Source organism: Gracilinanus agilis, chromosome 2, assembly GCF_016433145.1.
Source record: "Gracilinanus agilis isolate LMUSP501 chromosome 2, AgileGrace, whole genome shotgun sequence".
Taxonomy (NCBI): Eukaryota; Metazoa; Chordata; class Mammalia; order Didelphimorphia; family Didelphidae; genus Gracilinanus; species Gracilinanus agilis.
In genome coordinates this window covers 227,109,997-227,133,175 of record NC_058131.1, presented here as the reverse complement: position 1 = coordinate 227,133,175, position 23,179 = coordinate 227,109,997, and the positions used below count along the sequence as shown (strand labels likewise).

General features: G+C 37.2%; 1 protein-coding gene across 1 annotated transcript in view; it reads right to left on the bottom strand.

The window, feature by feature from the left end:
• CAPN13 (calpain 13) overlaps nt 1-23,179 on the bottom strand; it is a 239,059-nt gene that overhangs the window by 94,137 nt on the left and 121,743 nt on the right. Inside the window, exons 3-4 of the mRNA XM_044659593.1 lie at nt 1,558-1,633; nt 56-174 (exon numbers count right to left, since the gene is read on the bottom strand). Of these exons, the coding sequence (XP_044515528.1) occupies nt 56-174; nt 1,558-1,633 (195 nt within the window). The remainder of the gene's footprint in view (nt 1-55; nt 175-1,557; nt 1,634-23,179) is intronic.

Here is a 23,179-nt window from a genome sequence, read left to right as displayed (position 1 = left end):
GCCCCTGCTATTTTTCAATGACTTTCCCATAGAAAAAGCAGAAGGATATACATACCTGGAAATGGAAAATCCCTGCATATCCTTGTGTGAAGCTTTGGTTTGTTGGCACAATCCTTGCCAGAAGTTTGGGTCTCTGAGTTAAAGATCCTAGAGCTGCTAGAAACCAGCAGTCACCTGTCAAAAGACAGAAAGATTAATCTAATCTCAAGGCCCAGAAGGGACCTCAGAGGTCACCTACTCCAACCTGTACCTGACTAGGGATTTCCTTGACAATATCTCCAAGTGGCCATTCAGTCTCTCTCTGAGCACTCCCAGCGATGATGGGGACCATACCATTCCCCCCAAATAGCCCATTCCATTCCCGAACAGCTCCATTTATCAGGAAGTCTCTAACCACACCAACCCAACTAAAGCAATACTATGTCATAGGAACTTTGTACCCCTAGATTGGGGCTCTCACTGCAAATCCAGTGCTCTTCCTAGTCCTCTATACCTTCTTTTATATCACACTGCTTCTCTCAACACACATCATTTGTGATTCTGTATTCCTCTCTGACTGCATACCTGAATGAATTTTGGGATGGATTTTTATTGTCCATGTCAAAAGAAACAGACAAGATGCTGATGGTTAGGAAAGTTCATCCAGTAAATAAGAGGGTCACATGATTTCCAGAAAAGGGATATATCTATCCCCTGAAAAGACCTCATTACATTAACTTAAAATGTAGCTGAATTTTTGGTGGTGTCAATCAAATAATCAATCAATAAAATTTATTAAGTCCCTACACTGTGGTGAATTTTAGAACCATGTAAAATATGAAGCTACGTTATTTACTGCCAGTGGAAAGTATTTAATGTTGGTCTTTTGTGACATTGACACTTCCCTTATAAAATTGCTATAATTCTAGGGTTACAAATTTCTCTGACACTCCACTTCTCCTGGGACTCCCCTTTTTGTGCTTTTCCTGGGTCTTCCCAAGAATGAACTTATACTCCTAACTTTTCTTTTAATACATTTTTATTCATGTCTTTTGTTTCTACATTGTCTAAATCCCCTCCTTTACAAATTCTTTTTGATATCTAAATATTCAAATGAGCTAAGATTTTGGCAGTATGAAAGAAATGAGAGATTCATTATTGTGATCAAGGCATAGCAAGTAGGCCAGCAGTACAAGTGGATGGTAGTGTGTGTGTGTGTGTGTGTGTGTGTGTGTGTGTGTGTGGCAGGACGGGTAAGGTATAAGAAGTTTGGAGGACAAGAATGGGCCAGGCCAGAAACAGCTTTAGCATTATAAAAATCAATGATTATATCTCGAACAGCCATTGAGGTCAGGCAGCCTTTAGCCTAAATTATCTCAAGTCTCTTCTGATTCCCAATCTAAATTCCTAATGAGTCTTTGCTCTTGTAGGTCCCTTCCAGTACTAACCCTGCAGGTTAGGATGCCCTAGTATGGATGTAGGTTTGGGAAGAAAACCCCACTAATCTATCCTCAATGGCAGATCTAGGCAATATTGCTTCAGACTCCCCACCTGAGAAGGAAAATTCCATGATCTTACCTGTTATTCCTTGTTGAATATCAAATTTGCTGAGTCCATCCAGAATAAAGTGAGGGGACTCTATCTCTGACAAATCCTTAGAAAAAGAAAAAGAAAAACCATAACCTTGATGCTTTCCTACCAATTTCCTACCAAACATCCTACCAGGTGTTTAAAATGTCATTTGAGAAAATTTTTAGCTTAGTCCTCAGATTTTGTCACCAAATCAATCAGTCAATAAAAATGAAGGATTTATTATGTGTCAGGCACTGTGCTAAGCTCTCGGGATACAAAAAGAGTTCCAACAAATGCTAATTATTCACCAGCAATTACTGAGCAGAATGGCAACTTGGGGAATTTAGAAACAGATAATCTGTATCCTCATGTAGTAGTTTATGAAAAAAAGTTGCTTTTTATAGATGAATAACAAAAACTGAGTAAATATGATATAAACTAAATGACATTTATTAGTATAAGTTTATGAAAATTAATAGGAATACTTCATTTCAACAAAGAGCTCTTAAAGACACTGTGGATGAAGCACTATGAAAGGAGCTGGGCATATAAACATGAATATACTATTCTTTGCCATGCCACCTTCTTTCATTACTTAGCCCCTTCTTGGGGCTTCCATTTTGAGGGAGAGCCAAGCTGACCAACCTTCAGTCTTCTCCTGGTTTTGCTGATCACTTTTATAATTCTGACACCATATTAATCTTCACCATTCCCCATTGTTGGCTTCTCTACCTGCCCTATATTACTTTTGCAGCTCTCTTTCTATGTTGTCTTTCTCAACTTGTGTGTAAGCTCACTGAGGGCAGGGATTGTCTTTCTTTTTGCCTGCATTTATATCCCTAGTGATTTCCACTGAACTTAAGCACTTAAGAAATCTTTCTTGCCTTCCTTACCTTGTCTTGCCTACTTTCAAAGACCTTATGATCTAATTCCAGAAAAAATATTACTTAGCACCCTGGAAATTAATTTTTTAAAAATTTTAATAGCAATTAATAGCTATAAATGCACCTGTGGCCATCACCCCCCGGATCACTTCAGCACCCACCAAGGGGTGGTAGCACCCACTTTGGGAATCACTGCTTTAGAGCTTGTGTAACCCAGGGTTCAAAGGCCATTTGTGTAAGATTCTCTTCAATGGTGGAGATTTATTATACAATATTGCATATCTATGAGGAGAGTGGAGTGAACAAGAGCTTGGGAGAGGAGAGAGCTTTGGGTTTTTACTTCTAGAATCAAGAGGGAAGAACACATGGTTCTAGATTCTTTTTAGGGGAAGGTCTTTTAACAAACAATGGGATTCTTGGAAGAAGCAAATAGATAGAATGATCATGTCACTATTCCCAGTTTACTACACTAGAGATTTGGAGGCATTTCCTCTGGGGATGAGACATTAGACTTTTTCTATCTCTCTTGTTTGACCTGAAATATCTCACTTCTAGTAGGAGAGTTAGTTTATTCTGTATGCTGTCTGGCATATTCTTATCTGTATGCTTTCCCTGATTTCTGTTTGCTTTAATCTTGGAAAAATGAGTTTATTTGTTATTTACTACATTTAATCTTTGTGGAACTGGTATTTGGTGGCAAATTAAGCCTTGGCTATATAGCTTGGGGTTGTTTCTTCCATGTTAGAGCTATCAACCAGGATGGCAGCTTGAACCAAAAAAATTATACCCCCTAGACCAGTGATGGGCAAACTTTTTAAAGAGGGGGCCAAAGGAAAGGAAATGCTCATCTGTCAGTCTGTTTCTAAGGCAATTCTTTCGACGTTTCATTGTATTGTATCCTACTCATCGTATTCATCAGATTAGGAATAATGTCCCGCAGCAGGAGAAAATATTTCAGGAGGTCCACATCTGGCCTGTGGGCTGTAGTTTGTCCATCACTGCCATAGACTAACAACATTTAAAGGGCAGATAGATGTAATTCTAACCTAGTACTTCTTCTCTGAGACCCAATGTCTGGCATTAATATCTTTTTTCCATTCCTACCAGGAATCGAAGTTCCCTTCAAAAATAGGGAATGCAGAGATATTGTAGCCAACATGTACTGACTCTCAAGAAATAATTCTTAAATTTGGAAATAAGCAAATGCTATAAATCAGGACATGATTTCTTGTTTTGTTGGTTGTCTAGACTTAAGAAAATGATGGAGAAAATGTTAATAGTGCAGATTAAATTTAAATGTGTGTCTTGCATAAGTTTTTTTGAGAGTTGGTTGTTAAATATTTAAGAGTACAACCCGAGTGGATGGAGGAGCCTTTGGAATGGTCTCTTCATGCCTCTCCTTGAGTCACACAATTAGACAGAACCATGTGAATACATATAACCTAGATGAATAACAGGACACACTTGCCCCTTACACTAGCTTAGGAGTTCTCTCACTCCAAAGTTAAATGTTATTATTCTTTTAGATGTACCAATGAACATCAAATTATTTCTCAATTAATGTCTCCTTATTGGAGATTGATTCAGAAGTATTTTCTCTATAAATTAAAATGGTTGCTCTAGGGACATTTTTTGGTCTCCAAATTTACAATTCCTCTCTTGTAACTGAGTCAGAATACTACATTCCCCAACTGAATTCAACTACTATAAGTGAGAGATTGTTCTAAAGTCTTTTGGAATACAAAGGTAAAAACAAAACCTTCCTTATGCTCATGGAGGTTCCTCTACTAACCTCAGTGGTTCAATGAACTCCCCTCAAAAGAGAGCATAGTATAATTTTGTTAGAAAAGGTTAGAGAACAGAAGCTAAGCTTTATAGATGGAGGAGGTTGTGATTATTAGGAAAATTTTAGTATATACATATTTGTGTGTGTATATGTGTATACTTATACATAAAATAAAATGGTTATCATAAAACACTATCATGGATTTACTAAGTATGGATCATACTAAGCTATCTTTATTCCCTTCTTTAATAGGTTTGCTAGAATGGTAGAAAAGGAGTATGCTGTAAATATTGTTTACCAAGGTTTTAGGAAAGCATTTGGAAGCCTTTCGGGCTATTTGTTGATGAAGAGATGTCAGCTTAGACGATAATACTAGATGAATTCAGAACAGATTAAATGCTAAGATTCAAAGAGTAGTCATTAATGATGGTATGCTATCATGCTAGGGAGGTTTCCAGTGGATTAGTCCTGTACATTTCGACATTTTCATCAGTGAGTTGGATAAAGACTTAGGCAGCGTCCTTAGCATATTTTCAGATAATGTATTCTTGGACAGATAATTAACTTGCTGTATTCCAGGGTAGCATCCAAAAAATCTTGACAGGGTAGAACATTGGGTTGAATCTGATGAGATGAAATTTAATAGTGATAAATACACAGTTTTACGTTTGAATTCCAAAACATCAATCTCACAATTACAAGATAACATAGGTTTAGCCATAAAACAATTTTCCCTGAGAAGATCAAGGGGTTTCAAAGAACTTCAACATCATGTGAATCAACAATGTGATATGGCTGACAAAAATGTTACAATAATCTTGGGCTATGCTAAAAGAGGCATTTGTTATTGTTTTTGCTCAGTCATCTAGTTGTATCCAACTCTTTGTGACCCCCATGGACTCTTCACAGGGAATAGTTTGCCATTTTCTTCTTCAGTGGACCACCTTTTGTTACAACTCTTCACTCTGACCTGTCTGTTTTGGATACCTCTGCATGGCATTGCTCACAGTTCCACTGAGCTTCTCAAGCCCCTCTGCCATGACAAGGTAGTTATCCAAGAGGGATAAGAGATGCATAGCTTCTGTGAATAAGGAAAAGAATAGTCTTATTGTGATCTTCCCTGGTCAGACTCTATATTTAATGTGTTTTGTTCTGAACACCACAAATTAGGAAAGCCAAGATGCACACAGAAATGCCCATAGAAGGGTAACCATTTTCATGAAAGTCTTGATATCACGTCTTTATAATGAGCAGAAGGAACTAGAGAGCATTAGTTTGGAGAAGATTATATTTAGAGGTGTTGTTGAGCCATTTAAGTCTTATCTGGCTCTTTGTGAGTCTATTAAAATTAATTCAATTTAACAAACATTTATAGAGCACTTCTTTTGTGCAAGGTGTTGTGTTAAGCTTTGGAGATATCAGATTAAAAAAAGTAAGCTCTGACCTCATACTGTACTTATATTCTAAATACATGTGCACAAGACATACACATGCATGTCCAATTGTCCCTTATATGAGACTATAGACCAGTGATTCCCAAAGTGGGTGCTACTGCCCCCTGCTGGGTGCTGTAGCGATCCAGGGAAGCAGTGATGGCCATAGGTGCATTTATCTTTCCTACTAATTGCTATTAAAATTTAAAAAAAATTAATTTCCAGGGGGCTAAGTAATATTTTTTCTGGAAAGGGGGCGGTAACCTATAGTATTGACCCTATTTGAGGATTTTGTGGCAAAGGTTTTGAAGTCAAAACTTCAAAAAACCTTTTTTCTGGCCATTCATTTCTCCAGGGATCTTTTTTCTGTTTCCATTTATATCGGGAATGTCAAGATTAATATGATTCAGGTCAGTACATCCATGCAAGAGCTTAGTAAACTTTTAGGAGCCTAAAAACTGCATGAATTTTAGTTTCCTCTATTCCCCTTTTCCTGTCTTTCTGCCATGGTCCCTATAGAATCCAGAAAGTGATGCCGAGGTCGGAGGATTGTTTTGCTTCATGGGTTTCTATAGCAAAAGAATTGATCAACCAATGGCAAGCCTACTGGACATGTCTATCTCAGGTGAAGAGCCTTCCTTTGCTTACTAGGCTAGTATTCAGAATTCAGGCATAGAAGTCGGTTATTTACAACCATTCAAGAAGCCTCTCTAACGTGGGACAACATGCTACTGCTTGTGCTCAACTGATATGGCCTTTGAGAACTCACAGCCATCTCTATGCCATAAGACACCAGAGTAGGACTTTTGTGGAACATCACTACTAGTGATAAACATTTACAATCATAAAAAATATTTTATCACATAACTTTATTTAAAGCGAAAGGTTCTGCTCCTGCAAAGAATTTTGGACATTGCTACACCTTCTACTAATCTCCATTGCTTCTCTAAAATAAGTTTCTTATATCAAACATATCCTGAATCCCTGGAATCCATCAAAGTATATCTGTGACCTCATATAGGTGAATAAAAGTATCAAGGGGAACCATGCCTATGTCTTTCTCTAAGATGGATGAAGATCTTCCTGAAGTCTACCCTCTCTCCCTCATCTCAAAGATAGCTAATATTAATATTTAATAATAAAACAATAATTTAAAAATTAGTTAATATTAATTAGAAGTAATTAATTACATGGTGCAGTGGATAGAGTACTGGGCTTGGAGTCGGGAAGACCTGAGTTCAGATCCAGCTTCATATAGTAGCTGTGTGATCTGAGGTAAGTAATTTAACGACTCTATGAATCAGTCTCCTTAACTATAAAATGGGGATATTATTACTACCTTTTTTCCCCCCAACGTTGTAGTAAGGATCAAATGACATAATATTTGTTAAGTGTTTAGCACGCAGTAGGCTTTTCATAAATGCTTATTCCCTTCCCCCCTTAAAAAAGTTTTGAATTTCCAAAGTTAAATTTCCTGAAATTCATACTGCCTTTAGTAAATTCTGAATGGATCAGTCTTCCTCTCATGGCACCTGCCATTTTCTATTGGAATAACTTTGCATAACTTGGTAATTATTTATGTGTAGTTTTTTTCATATTGATGGATAATTCCCTTAAGAGGTGGACTGAAAAGCAGAAATGGCTTTATTTGCTGAACCACCAACAAAGCTGAGAGTCTCAGTCTTATAAAACCTGTCAACCCTTAGTAAACAACTCTTTGTTTTCCAAGGCAGATTGAAGGAAACAAAGGAGCACCCCAATGTAAACAGACAGTCCCCAGTGCCCCAAAGCAATCATCTCATTAAGACCTGCTGCTGGCTTTTATAATTTTCTCTCCAAGCAAATGTCTGACACCTGACAGCCTGACCCAAGAGAGAGAGTCTAAACTCCAAGTCAGACACTCCCCATTTATGAGGCTGGCAACTTCTTGTAGCCCTGGGAACCTGTGATGTGCCAGTTGCTGGTTAATTTGTAAGTACAAAAACCAGGGCTCAAAGACACCATAGGAACTAATCAAGCCCACGTCATTGCCTTTGGGATGACAGTCACCTAACCCATCTTGGTATCCCAGTGTGGTGTGCTGGCACATAAAAACATTAATAAATTTTGGTTGATTGATTGAATTGCCTGTACCAGACACTAGAAAACAAATTCAAACCCCATCTTAGAAACTTGTTAACTGGACTAATCACTTAACCTCCTTGAGCCTCAGCATTACACATTTTATAATGGGTTAATCAGAACCATTAGAAGTAATGAAGAATAGTGGATAGGGAGCCTTCCTTAGAGTCAGCAAGATCTGTGTTCAAATTCCATCTCTAATACATATTAGTTGTGTGACTGGGCAAGTTATTTAAACATCCCAATCTCCCCAGACAATTCTGTAAGGGTTTAAGTTTAGCACCAGTCTTCATTTCTAGGGGGCCACAGCTCCCATACTATTAAAATCACAGGTCCTACTTTCCATCTCCCCTTTGCCTCCAAAAAAAAATTCAGAGCTAAAACTAGAACATGGTAACCAAGTATTTTCCCCAAATGCTAAATTTAGAGGTTGCTGGCAACAGTTTTAGTCAAGTCAAAGAAATTTTAAGTATCCACAAAGTTTCAGACACAGTGCTAAGCATTTAGGATACAACAAAAGGACAAAAGCAGGAGCTAACAATTTATTGGATCGTATAGTCAGTTAATAGCACACAAACCATAGAACTTAGCCCAGTAAGCAAAAATAATTAAATGAAATAGCTCACTAGCATATGCTGTTATCTCTTCTGGCCCATTCTCACCCTAAGCTCTTTTACTCCATGCAGGTTTGCCCCAGTTTTACTCAACGGTGTTAGCCTGCCCCAGGCTCAAACATTCCTAGTGATGGCTCTGATAACAATGTTTTTTTTTTTTTATTAATATTAGTACTAACAAGCAGATCGACAACAAGGATTCCTACCTCACAACATTGTTGTATATTATCTCTAATTGTTATTAATAACAGCATGAATGATAATAAAACTGCCTTTGCCACAGAAATGTGTGTAGATGTCAAATGAGATGATTTATGCAAAATGCTTTGCACACTATAAGGTGCCATATAAATGTGAATCATTATTTTAAAATATTTCTACATCTATGTTATAGCAAAGAGGGAAATGGAGAGTTTCTTTTTTATTGAATAGGAAAATTAGGTTTATGCAAATTTAATGAGTTATCTAATATTTTATATCTATTATTTATGTTTTTACATATATGAGTGAATGAATTTTTTTGAAAAAAACTATTAAGGATTTAATATGTACCAGGTAATGGGCTAGGTACTGGGCATAGAAAAGCAAAAAGAGAGCCAACCCTTGTTCTCAAGGCATTTATATTTTAATAGGAGAATACAACACTTATAGGGGGAACAGTGGGCAAAGAAGGAGGTTTTATTCTGGGGAGTCATGAGGATGATGAACTGATGATATACAAAGCAATGAATTGGCATGCTCTTTTAAGAATACATTTGATTATAATACCCAGGACAAAAAATGGAAGGCTTTGAGGTGGCATCAGTCAGATAGATGACATCTGAGTGGAGGGCTGATGGCATACAAGTTAGGTCAGTTAGGTAGTACAATGAATAGAGTGCTTGACTTTTAGATAAGAAGATTCATCTTCATGAGTTCAAATCTGGTCAAAGATACTTAATACCTGTGTGACCTTGGGCAAGCCACTTAACCATATTTGTTTCAGTTTCATCACCTGTGAAATGAGCTGGAGAAGAAAATGGCAAACCAATCCAGTATTTTTGCCAAGAAAACCTCAAATGAGGTCACAGAGTCAGAAAAGGATTGAAAATGACTCAATGATAATGTGAGGGTATAAAGTAAGGTCTCTGCATGCCTGTATATTGTGATGTAAGTCAGTTACTCTGAACTCACTTATTTGAACTCATTAATCAAGAAGGCTCGTCCTTAGATCATAAGAGAAATTTAAGAGAGTATGGATTAACCTACCCAAAGGACTAAGCTCATGGATTCTGGAATTACAGGTCTGGTCATAGAGAGCTGCTATCACTGGAAGATAGATGGAGAGATGGGCTGAGAGGTATAGGAAGCCATAACTGATTTCAGCACAAATTTACTTGTTCTCTTGATGCTTGCAAATTTGTGTGTGTGTGTGTGTGTGTGTGTGTGTGTGTGTGTGTGTGTAAATTATATCCACCAGTAGAACATAAGAGTTTTGTGATTAGGGATTGTTTCATGTTTCCGAGATAGGTATATACCAAAGACTTATAAATGCTTTCCAATTGATTAATTATCAGGAGCACTACCTCGAATCCATTAGTACTTTTTTCTCTTAAGTTCTTGAGGACAAGGAACTATCTTGTTGTCTTTGTACCTCTAGCACTTAGCATACTGCCTTGCATGTAGGTAGTTAATAAAAACTATGCTTAATTGAATTGTCGTTTACATCTCAAAAACAGAATGTACAAATTTTTTAAATGTCTTTTATTATATTTTTAATCCTTACTGTGCTAGAAAACTTACATGATAGTATTTTAGGTTTCAAGTTATGTTACTTCTAATAGACAATTTATGACCCCTTTTTTCCCTAGCTGCCTCTAATTTTAATGATATACACCAGTTGTTGAGAACAGGATTCATAGTATGGAATCACACATTTTCTGAAGAAATACATTTACATATAGAAAACTAGACCATTTTGAGAATATTTTTAAAGTAATTTATTGAGATAAATCACTGAATCAGCTCAATATTAGCTATATGGTTGTCATTCAATCTTTCACTAGTGTCTAATTCTTTATGATTCAGTGGACAAAACTGTCCATGGGATTTTCTTTGCTAAGATACTGGAGTGTTTTGTCATTTCATTCCTTACTCCAGGCCACACATTCTATCTACTGAGCCATCTGGCTGCTCCTAGCAATATGGTGCCAATCTTCAAAAATAATAGTTGGATATTTTATGATTTTTTTTCCTCTTATTTCTCCAGAAACTCTATATTTTCTTGTTTCAAGATATCCTTGTCTTGACTCGTCCTGTTATACGCAATGAACGCCACTCTTACCAAGTATACCGTCAGCCTATTCCTGTCCAGGAGCTGGTTTTAGAGGACCTACAAGATGGCGATGTGAGAATGGGAGGTTCCTTTAGAGGTGCTTTTAGCAACTCAGACAAAGGTAAAGAAAAAAGTTTTAGATAATTTCATTTTTTAAAATGTTAATGTATAAGTGAGGCTTTGAGAGCTTTAAATAAATGAGATCCCTGGATTTCTTTTGTAAACATAAGTTGTGAAATCACTAAGCATAAACTAACGCTGCTAATTAAAGATAATTGTGCTAATTCACTTTAAATGCCATCTGGTACTCAGATGAGACATGTAGTAACTTTTCCTATAATTCACCAAAGTGTAACTCAAANGAGAGAGAGAGAGAGAGAGAGAGAGAGAGAGAGAGAGAGAGAGAGATTTTGTGTGCATGTACACATGTGTATCTGAATAGAGAGACAGACAAAGACAGAGACTGAGAGATAGAGGGAAAGAGAGAGAGAAAATGAGAGAGAGAAAGATGGAGGAAGAATGTAGGGAGGAAGGAAGAGAGGAGAAAGACACAGAGAGAGAGAAATCTATGGGGATGCCTACACGTGGCACATAATTTGTATTTAATCAATGCTTATTGACTGACTAGCCCCCTCCCACAAAATCGAATTTTGTTTGGTATGTTTTCAAATCCTTTTTATCATGTTCTCCTTTGGGCATGTTCTAACTTGTCAATTTCATTCTTAAAATATGGCATTAAGCACTTAATAGAACACTTCAGACACTTTTATTATTGTTATTATTAACAACAAAAACAACAATGTTATATTGATATAGCTGGGGGTGGGGTCAGTCTGAAAGCAAGCCTAGCCACAGTTTGGCAGTGAGGTTTTATGTTGGTTTGGACTATTGACCCTATATTTTTTATTTGTGAAAATGTGACTCCCAACCTAGCTCTTTTCCCACTGTACTATTATGTTTCCTACTATTCCCAGTTTAGTAGTACCCCATTCCAAATGGCATTAATAGCCTCTGATTACTTTTATTTTTATTTATTTTTTAAAAAAATGCTTACCTTCAGTCTTGGAGTCAATACTGTGAATTGGCTCCAAGGCAGAAGAGTGGTAAGGGCTAGGCTAGTGATGGGGGTCAAGTGACTTGCCCAGGGTCACACAACTGGGAAGTGTTTGAGGTCAGATTTGAACCTAGAACCTCCTGTCTCTAGATCTGGCTCTCAATCCACTGAGCTACCCAGATTCCCCCTCTGATTACTTTTAGATCTAAAATGCTAATATTTAAAGCAGGGCTTTGCTAAACTTTGATAGTTTAGTACCTGTGACAAAGTTGCATGTCAAGATGACATTGGCACATATATTATAACTAGGTTTATACCAGGAATGCAGGATTAGTTCAACATATGGAAAACTCTAATAAAGCAAACTATATTAATAAGATAAATAACAAAACCCATAAGCTTATATAGATTTGTAATGAAAAGGTTTTTGAGAAAATCTAATACTCATTTCCATCAACATCTCTAGAAATCCTAGGAATAAATGGATCTTTCTTTAATATAGTAAATAATATTCATCTAAACCTAAGATCAAATTCTGAGAAAAGCTAGGTCTTTACAATAAAATAAAAGGTAAAACAAAGATGTACATTAGCACTCCTACTATTTAATATAGTTCCAGACATGCTAGCTAGAGTAATACAAAAATAAAAAGAAATTGAGAGAAGCATGAGCAAAAAAAAACAAACCAAAATTATAACTTTTTGCAGACTGTGTAACAATGTACTTAGAGAACACTAGAGTCAACTGAAAAATTGAAATAAGATTTCAGCAAAGTTATAGAATATAACATTAATCCCATGCAAATCATCAGGATTTCTAAATATAAGTGATGAAACTCAGAAGGAAAAGCTAGAAAGAGAAATTCCATTCAAAAACTACAGAATCTGTAAAATATTTGGAAGTGTAGCTACTAAGATTCACCCAATAACAATTTGAATCTAACAAAAAAACACTGATAAAATAAAGACAACTCTAAATGATTAGAGAAATATCAATTGCTAGTGCATTGGTCAAGCTAACAAAAATGGTAATAATGCCACTTAAATGAATTTACTTGTGTAGTGCTGCACCAATCACACTCCCCAAAAGAATATTTTATAGGCTTAGGAAAAATGATAATGAAATCCATATGAAAGAACAAAAGGTCAAGAATTTCAAGAGTAATAATGAAAAAGCGGAGAGGAAAATGAATTAGTACCATATCTCAAACTGTATTAGAAGTCAGTAAGTCATTAAAATAATTTGGACTAGTGAGAGAAAAACAGAATTGGGAGAAGAAGGGAGAGGGCAGGGGAGAGAGAAAAAGAGAGAGAAAAGGAGAGAGGGAGAGGGAGGGAGAGGGAGAGAGAGAGAAGAAGAGGGAGAGAGAGTGAGAGAGAGAGAGAGAGAGAGTGAGAGAGAGAGAGGAGAGAAGAGTAGGACAGAAAAGTTATATAAAATATAGAAGCAAACAAATACATATAACTTAGTGTGAGATATATGCAAAGTCCTTAGTTACTGAGGAAAGGACTCACTAATTGACAAAAACTGTTGCAGAAACTATGTATGTGAGGAACAGGGCCTGACAAGATGGTGAACTCCTTTCATGAGCCCATATTATAATCGAGTAAGAAGAAAAGAAAATTGAGTTGACTTTCACATTCCTAGCTTAAGCTCCTTTCCCCCACATCCACATCAGCAGGACATAATGAGGAACACATGGTAGTTAACCCCCTTTAAGAGGCTAACAGGTGAAGTTGCTTTATTTTACTGTGATTGGAGTTATAAATTGAATTCTGATAAACTGGCTTTTGTGACTAGATTATAACTCTTAGGAACCAGCCAATGGTGAGGGAGGGATGAGGCTAATTCACATTAATAAAAGGGAGCCTGTGTATTCCCATTCCTTGTACTTGCTAACTGTAATGCTTATAAAATTGGCTCATGAGTGTCCATGCTCCCAAGAATGAAATTAATACCAAGTCCAAGATCTCTTGAGTAGGTGAATTGTTCTTCTCACTACAGTTTCTACTTTTTGATTGAAGTACTTTTTTTGGGGTGGAGAAAATAATTTCTGTTCTTCTCCTTTTTCTATTATTCAAAATCCTTTTGTCAACTGCAACATCATGATGGCAGCTGACTAGTTCCTTAGATGGACTGCGACCTTTGGAACCACATAGTATCATAAGTTCTCTGAAACTATTTTTCTGATTAGTTATCAAGAATCAGGAATCTCACCTTTGCTCAACTGGCCTATTTTCCTTTCTCCTGTAAACTAGTCAAATGGCTCAGGGTTAGATGTGGCTAATTAAAGTTATCTTTATTGCTAGCTTTGATCCCTTAGAAGCTAGCAATCAAGAAATTAGAATCAATGGAGCATTAACATACAATATAGAATATAGAAGAGAGAGCAAATGAAAGTTCAGATGGGGACAAAGACAAAGAGATCTATGTTTAAGTTTTATTAATCATTTATTTTTATAGCGCAATTATTTCTAGATATACTTTCCATCCCCATTTCTGTCCCACCTCCCCCAATGAACCATCCCTTGTAACAAAGACAAGTTGTGAGGGAAAAGCAAGATATAGCAATTGTGTATGCCACATTATACTCTCAAGATCCATAGTTTCAGCACTGGAAAGAACCTTAAGTAAGCTAGTCTAAAACCCTCATTTTACAAAGGAGGAATCTGAGGTCCAGAAAAGTCAAATACTCAAGGTAACAAAGAGATGGCAATTGGCAAGGCATGATTTGAAATAAGGTTCTGGAACTTGAAGTTCTTCACTCTAAGTTCATCATTCATTCTACCACACTGCAATGCCTCCTGTCTATAAGGACAGACTTTGAACAGGTGTGCTGGCATACCCTGGCAGAGTTTAGGATGGGCTAATTCCAATAATCCCCCAGAATTTGCCAGACACACCTGACCCAAGTTCTATGCACACTTTTGCATTCCATCATCATTGCCCTGCAGTCCTTTGTCCCTCTATCAAGAGGAAGTTTGGTACATTTCATTATTTGTTCACAAGGACGATGCCTATTGTTTAAACTTCCATTTTAGAATCAATACTGAGTATCTGTTCCAGGGCAGAAAAAATGCTAAGGGCTAGGCAATGGGAATTAAGTGATCTGCCCAGGGTCACACAGCTAGGAAGTGTCTGAGGTCAATATTTGAATCCAGAACCTCTTATTTCTAGGTCTGTTCCCAATCCACTGAGCCACTTAGCTGCCTCCTACAGATTTTTAAAAATAATTAGGGATCAGTTTCCTTTTAGAGAACTGTTCATTTACTTTGAGGTAGGCATTATGTACATTATTTCTCTGGTCATGCTTATTTTGCCCTTCATTAGTTCCTACCAATTTTTCCATGTTACTCTGCATTCCTTGTAATTTATGTTTCTTATGGAATGATAATATCCCAATCACATTCATATACCTTAATTTGGTTAGCCATTGCCTAATCAGTGAGCACATGTTTTCTTTACAGTTCTTTGTTGCTATGAATATTTTATCTTCTACCGGTCATCATGTCCCCCCCTTTTTCTACTTCCCAGGTGATGTTGGATCAAAGGATCTGAACAGTTTAATTACTTTTTCTTTCATAATCCCAAATAGTTTTCCAAAATGGTTAGAAAATTCACATCTCTATTAATAATGTATTAGTGAGGTCTTCTAGCACTGATTGTCATCTTTATTGATTAGTGGAATGTGAGCTGAGACCTCAGAGCTAATTTATTTTGCATTTTCTTTATATTCCACAACAGCCCTTAAACAAACAAAATTGTGTTTACCTAATCTCATCTAGAATATAGCTTCTGATGTTTTCCTTTTGGATTTTACCTATGGAACATCTCTTCTCAGTAGCTAACAGTGGTCACCCAGCATATATAATGCATTATTGTCTGTAATTGTTAGATTATTACAAACAAAGTAAAATCATTTGCTATGCACAACTTGAAATCCTGGAAAAGAGCAATGATTTGCATAACTCTAATATATGACACATACTTTTTATACAAAATGTCAAGAGACATTTTGTGTTTTAGGTATATTTTGTACAAAATTTTGTGTTTTAAGTATATTTTGAGGGTCTTTTCTAGGAATTTCCATTTTTATAATCTAGAATCTAAAAGTTCAGCTTAAATATTTTTACACAAAGATCATAAACAAGGTAATTTTGACTTATATTAGTTATTAAACAAGATTCTGAGGAGCAAATGGTTACTTCTGATGGAGGCTAACCAACCTGTCTGGCCTCCTACCTTGTCACACTGAACCTCATCATTGCAATCTAAATCAAAGATTCGTTCAAATTTATTCATGTTCTGAATTTCTGATTCTTTTGGTAAGATAGCTCTTCAAGGTATAAAAGCAGCCTTGTGGCTGATAGTAAATTTGGATAGGTTTATATATTCTTTTTTTAATATGGAGGCAAATATTGTTATTTTTTAAGTAAAAAGTGGTCATCTGTTGAACAATTTTTTGTTCTTTACAAATCAGAGGAACAACAAAAAGCATGTGATAAGGTTCATCTCTTTAATCATTTGGCAGTCTAACAACACTTGGGCTGAATTTTACAAGCAAAATAGAAGACATTTACTTTTAACTAGTAGCATAAGGTTTTATTTCTAGGATTTAAAAGTTAGTTTGCAGCATACATATTTTTTAGATGATTGATACAAGACAGACTGAGAATTCAAGTTACACCAAGTGCAAGATATAAAACATTTTGGGAAAACAGGATTAAAAATAATGATACTTGCTTTACAATTAATAGAACAACTTGCTATGTAGCAAGAATTTCCCTTTCTAATTGAACATACATGAATATATTCCAAATTCTCTTGCCACACAATATGTTAAATGGGCCTTCACAAAAAATGTATGGACTAGCCAGTTCTAACTTTCTCTAACTCATTACCTCCTTATCTTTCCCTTTCTTGATTGACCAAATCATTCCCTAGCTTTACCTTATTTGGCAAAATTTACATCAAAATTAATAGGCTGGTTAATAAGGATAGATGATAAAACAATTGCATCCATATTTTAAAAATTAACATCTATAACAGCAAAAAATGATATTTTCACAAAGTATTGCTAGTTATTCTGATTTTTCGCATTTCTACCCATTTCTTCTGGTTTTGATTTGGGAGGCCAACCAGAACAAATCTAATTCATTTTCCACATGAACAAAAGGCTTTTAGATACTGGAAGACACAACATTGCGATAAGTTCATGGAGTTGCAGAACACCAACAAGTCTGCTCAGTGCAATCTGCAAACTATAAAGAAATCAGCCTATTCATCCACACAAGAAAGAGAAAATCATAAAAATGTACATTTCAAAAATATAATGTAGACCTGGATGGGGAAGCCATTGAGTTAATTGATCATCATATCTACTTTAGACAGGTTTTGCAGATGAATGACAATTCATGGAAGACTTTATGGAGCAGCTGGCATTCAAACTGAGTTTTAGAGAAGGTATTTTTTTAAATTCTGCAGCCTGTTTTGTGCGTTCCTGAGGATTCATTTCCCATAGAGTACACGATGGGACTAATCCAGAAAGAAATGTCCCTGTCTTGAAACTCTTCATTGGATGGGGGATTTCCTCAGAGCTTCTATCATGGTAGCCTAGTCTATAACATATAAAGCCACATTTGGCCTCTATGACATATCCTAATAGAATCATCACCTACACCACATCATAGAGGTAAGGAGCAAACACAGATAAACTAGTTCCCTGAAATGGTGTATATCAGTGATGGTCAAACTATGACCCGCGTGCCAGATGTGGCCCCTGAAATGTTCTATCCAGCCACCAGACATTATTCCTAATCTGACGAATACAATGAGTAGGATACAATACAATGAAACTTCTAAAAGAGTTGCCTTAGAAACAGAGTGACAGATGAACATTTCCTTTCATTTGGCCCCCTTTTTAAAAAGTTTGCCCATCACTGGTGTATATTATTGGACATTACAATGGGATAACCCTCAAGGAAGAGGATGGAGGAACACAGGATTTCAAAAGACAAGAAACAATGTAAACCAACGCCGAGTTTGGAAAGAGTATACAGTATTGGAGATATTGAGTAATCCAGTTTGATTAGACAGTACATGCTGGGAAGCACTCATAATAAATAGAGGACACTGATTGCAAGACCATAGAGGTTTGATTTTATTTGATTGGCATAGACAGTGAGGCACTATGATGTAGTAAATAGCAATGAATTTGGTGCATGGAAAATCTAAGTTCAAATCTCCCCTCAGACATTGGTTAACTCTGTGACCCTGGGCAAAACTCTTCCCATTTCCTTAACTGCTCTGGATCTAAGATTCCTGTGTAAAATACAGTTGATCTTGATTGCTTTTATATACATTTCCATCTCTAAATCTGTGAAGCTATTTTCTGTGATCCTATGATTTTCTCCAGGTGGTGCAAGCACTTGGCTCCTGATCTAGCCTGGTAATCAAAGCCCATTCTTGGATGAAGTTCTGGTAGCTGGTGCTAGCCAGGGTTCTAGTGTTAAGGATCCTATTCTATGGAAGGCTGAGTTTTGTTGAACTTTCTCCCCCTTCTCAGGAAGCAATGTCCTACAGACAGGTTGAAGATAGTAATGGAAGGCTTCAGCATTGCTGATTTATTCCCTAAGGTGGATGAAGCTTGTGGAAAAGTTCCTGGTGACAAAAGTATCCTAAAGTGGTTACAAAGGACTGAGAACGAAATTTAGGAAATTGCCCTGTATTTTCTCCCAATCTCAAATTTTGCTATGAGCAGTTAACTCTTTAAAATCGATAGTCTCCTTGTGATGCTGGATGCAGATCACCCAACATCATGATCTTGGGAGGATTAGAATTATAAGTAGCCCATAGAGCAATAGGAAGGGTGTAAGCAGACTGAACATATTACTGATGACTTGTCTACACAAGTGAAGTAAGAACCATGATTCTCTTTTCACTGGAATCTGCTAAGTCTGAGAGTGGGCAGTGTTATGGGTGGAATGGTGATACAGGATAGGGCCTGATGGAGAGATGGCCCAAGGTCCTCTGATGGTCCAGCACCTGAGCCGAGTGAAGGTGGGAAGCCTAGGTGAACACCAGGTTCCACAAAGTATTTGAAGCTCAGCTATACACCCAACTCCCACCTAACAGTGCTCAGGAATAAGTGATTAAGTGAGAAGCTGTGAATTGGATCACACAGCTTCTCTGGCTGCTTATCCTGGGTTTAGATCAATGAATAATAGATTAATGGATAACACTGATGACTGTGATTTGGTTTTGCTTGAGCAATCCCTCCCCTCAGACCCAAGGATAAGATTATTGATCTTTAGAACAATAATGACTTTCAGGTAAGTAGACCTTTAAGATTTAATTGTCACAACTCAGGGAAAGGAACAGAGTTGAAGGAAAGAGATGTTGGGAAACTTCACTAAGCTACTGATGATCAGGTTTGTCAATCAAGGGCAGTCAGGTTGAGACTGTCTGCTGGAGAGGTTTCCCTCTCTGTGGCACTCTGGCCACGCCAGACACCTTTGGCCTTAACTAGACTGACTGAGTCTTGGTGTTGTTCTTCTTTGATGTTCAATGATTAATATATAGCACGGCTTTGTCCAGAAGTTGAGGATGTGATAACTATTGAACAGGATGCAGATAACCTAAGTAAGTTTGGTTTGGCCTAACCACCCAACCACCCAGGTCCCTTCTCAGGAACGAGAGAGATTTTTGTTCTAGTTCCTCTCTTTTACAGTCCTGCCAGTAACTGCTTTCTGCCCCCTAGCTCATGGCATCTGGGTTGGTTCTAAATTCTAAAACTACTGGGTGTCACTCATCCTGGTCTCCATTTTGCATGGCAAAATTATATTACAACAGCTAGGTGGCCTAGTAGATAGAGTGCAGGGCAGGGAGTCAGGAAAACCTAAGTTCAATTTCAGCATCAAACACTTCCTAGCCAGGTGACTCTGGGAAAATTGTTTAATTCTGTTTGCCTCAGTTTCTTCATCCATAAAATGAGCTGGAGAAGGAAATGGCAAACTACTCCAATACCCTTACCAAGAAAAACACAAATGGGGTCATGAAGAATCAGACAAGAATGAACAACAACAACAAGTTGGCTCGGTGGAATGAGATTCAGGGCTAGAGATAGAAAGTACTGGGTTCAAATCTAGCCTTGGACACTTCCTAGCTGTGTGACCCTGGGAAAGTCACTTAACCCCTATTGCCTAACCTTTACCACTCTTCTGGCTTGAGACCAACACTTATATCTAAGGCAGAAAGTAAGAGTTTTTTATAATTTAAGAAAAAATTATAAAAGAAAGGAGAAACAAGATCTGAATCATATAGAAAGAGTTAGGAATAGCGTATGGGTTGAGGGTGTCTTTGACACCTGAGTCATTCAGAGGACGTGAGGAAATTCTCCTGTAATTTGGGTGGGTCTCTTATGATGTGTGGGCAAAAGGTGTAGAAAGGAATTTCACAGAATGAGAAGGCATGTTGGAGATAGGATTGGCATTTTCATTGGGAATGTCCACATCCATGAGCTCATCAGTCCATTTTAGTATGAAATTATACCTAAAGGAATAGTAACTGAGGGTAGAAACAAAACAAAGAGATTGGAGGAAGGAGGCTAGACAAAGGGAAAATCAATAGGAGGTAAGGGAGAAGAGAGTCATAGAGGGATCATCCCGGAGCTGAAAGAGATATCCCTATTTTAACTAATCCCTTTGCTAGTCTCCATCGCAATAAGAGCACAAAAGACAGTTCTATGGATCCATTGGTTGGGAAATTGGCACATAGTTCAACACTTCTTGGCTCTGCTTCCTCAACTATAAAACGGGGCTGCCATTGACTGTGATTGTATACAGTTAACTCGGACAATTGTGGATATCTTTTTAGATATGAGGTGCTATGTAAATCTGTGTTATCATTACTCTGAACAAGTCAATAGGGATGGAGAGAGTGGTTGTTGTCCTGGACTTGAACTGATCTATTAGAGGGCTGCAAAACTTAAGAATCTGCAAAATGGAACTAAGAAATCTGAGCCCCTGGACAGATGGATCCCTTTTATCATGGTCTGTTGCAGAGCAGAGGAATTGGGCCTCTTTCCTTTATAGTTCTTTAGAATTTATGTGCAGGATTTCACACCTACTTAGCAAATAAAAGTTAACCCAACATATAAACCCACAGGATGGTGCATTCAAAAATGAAGTCATGCACCTGTAAACTAAAGGTCAGTACCAGCTTATATGTCATCTGATCTAGTTAATCTGGTGATTAAAAGGTTATTGTTACAGTGTGGTTTTTTGTTTGTTCATTCATGTATGCTGTTCCTGCTATGAAATCTGGGTTCAAAATTGTAACTCCCCAAATTATAATATGTATGACCCTTGGCAAGTCACTTTACTTCTCTAAGCCTCATTTTACTTGTCTGTAAAATGTGGTGAGCAATATTGCATTACCTACCTCAAAGGGTTATTGTGAAGATAGGGCATCATAAGACATTACATACATATGAGTTATTATTCTGTTAGAACTGATCACTCAATTCAGTAGCACAGTGTCTGGCACATAGTAGGTGTTTAATAAGTGCCCTTTAATTGATTGATTCATAGAACTTAGACATCAGGAGGAGAATATTACACAATTAGCTGACAAGCTGACAAGGATATTGCATTTTCTGCATTTAGATGACCTCTGTGAGCTCAGTTTCTGTTGTTCACTCTCATTTTATGTTATGAAAGGAGGAAGTAACCAGACTCTTGTCTGCAGGTTGGATCTCAAGGAGGATGGGGCTCATCCAGAAGCTTGGTACAGTAGAAAGAGTACTGAGTATAGAGTCAAGAGCCCTAGGTTCAAATCCTGTCTCTGACAGTTACTATTAGTTTTAACACAAACTAGTCGCTTAGTTTACCTCGGTCTCAGTTTACTCATCTGAAATGAGGACAGTTAGACTAGCTGGCCTCTGCCCTCCCTTCCAGCTTTAGGATTATTATTTTATGATCCAGCTATTCCTTAGGAATGAGATAAGATAGCATTGATTAAGACTCAGAGTACCAGGATGATGCAGGGCCCCATTTGCCAAGCTCAATAGTGTATTTGTCAAAATCTTTATCTAACTCATACATCCTGCTCTATTTTTGCCATTTTGCTTAGAATTCTATCCTAGAGTTGGAAAGTAGCTTAGAGATAATTTCATCGAACTTCCTCCCTATATAAGAATTCCCTCTACAATATTCCCAAGAAGCTGTCATTCTATTTCTGATTAAACATTTCCAGTGATGGGAACCAAAAGAGGCAAACCGTGCCATTCCCAAGATACCACCAATTGTTAGAAAGTGCTCCTCCATGGATCCCTGAAGCAAACTTTCTTTGAAAATAAGAAAACATTTTTCTTCCTTATAGAAAACAAACTGAATGGAAATGTTTGTTGTAGGAGACTCGAGGGGTGGGAGCTGAGTGCCTTCATCTTGTGAAGGGTATCTCCCAAGTTTACCTAATGCCCCGCCATCTCAGTTGAAGCAGCCTGGCTAGCGTGAAGCAGAGCCTGAGCTTTGCTTCGTCCTATTAAACGAAGAAGCAGCAACACTTGCTTCACTTTGGGACAGCTAAGTGATGCAGTAGATAGAGTGCTGCATCTCAAATCAGGAAGTTCTGAGTTCAGTTCCAGTAACAGATATTTCCTGGACAAGCCACTTGTCTTCTTGTCAGTCTCTGTTTCCTCACATGTAAGATGGGTATAATGATACCATGTAAGCACTCGTTAAGCACTTACTAAGAGGAAATTCGGTGGTACAGTAGATAAAGAACTGAGCTTGGAATCAAAATTCCTCTTCATGAGTGCAAAAATTGTCTTAGACATTTACTAGCTATATAATACTGGGCAAGTTACTTAATCCTTTTTGCCTCACTTTCCTCATATGTAAAATGATCTGGATAAGGACATGGAAAAACACTTTAGTACCTTTGCCAAGGAAACCCTTCATAATAGGATTACAAAGAATGAAACACAACTGGAATGATGGAACAATAAAATCTAGAGTTATGAGAATCACATGAGCTAATATTTGTAAAATGCTATGTAATGCTATTATTGTTTTACAGTACTACCCTTCACATACTTTCTGTTAAAGTCAAATTAGCCACTTTGCCTCAGACTCAACATTCCATCAACCATCTTCACTGCTGTAAAGGTTGCCCCTTCTTCCTGGAATGCCGTCTCTATTTTCTGTCATCTTTTAGAATCTCTTGCTGTCTTGAAGGCTCAGTTCATAGTACTACCTCCTACAGGAAGGCTATCCTGTCCCCCTTAGTTCTTAGTGTTATTACATCCTCAAGTTATCATGTAGATATTGAATTTGTTTACAATTTTTATATCCCCCGATACTACTCCCCATGTGGAAGAGAGTGGAGAGCCTGATTGTGTGAGAGTTAGGATATGTAATAG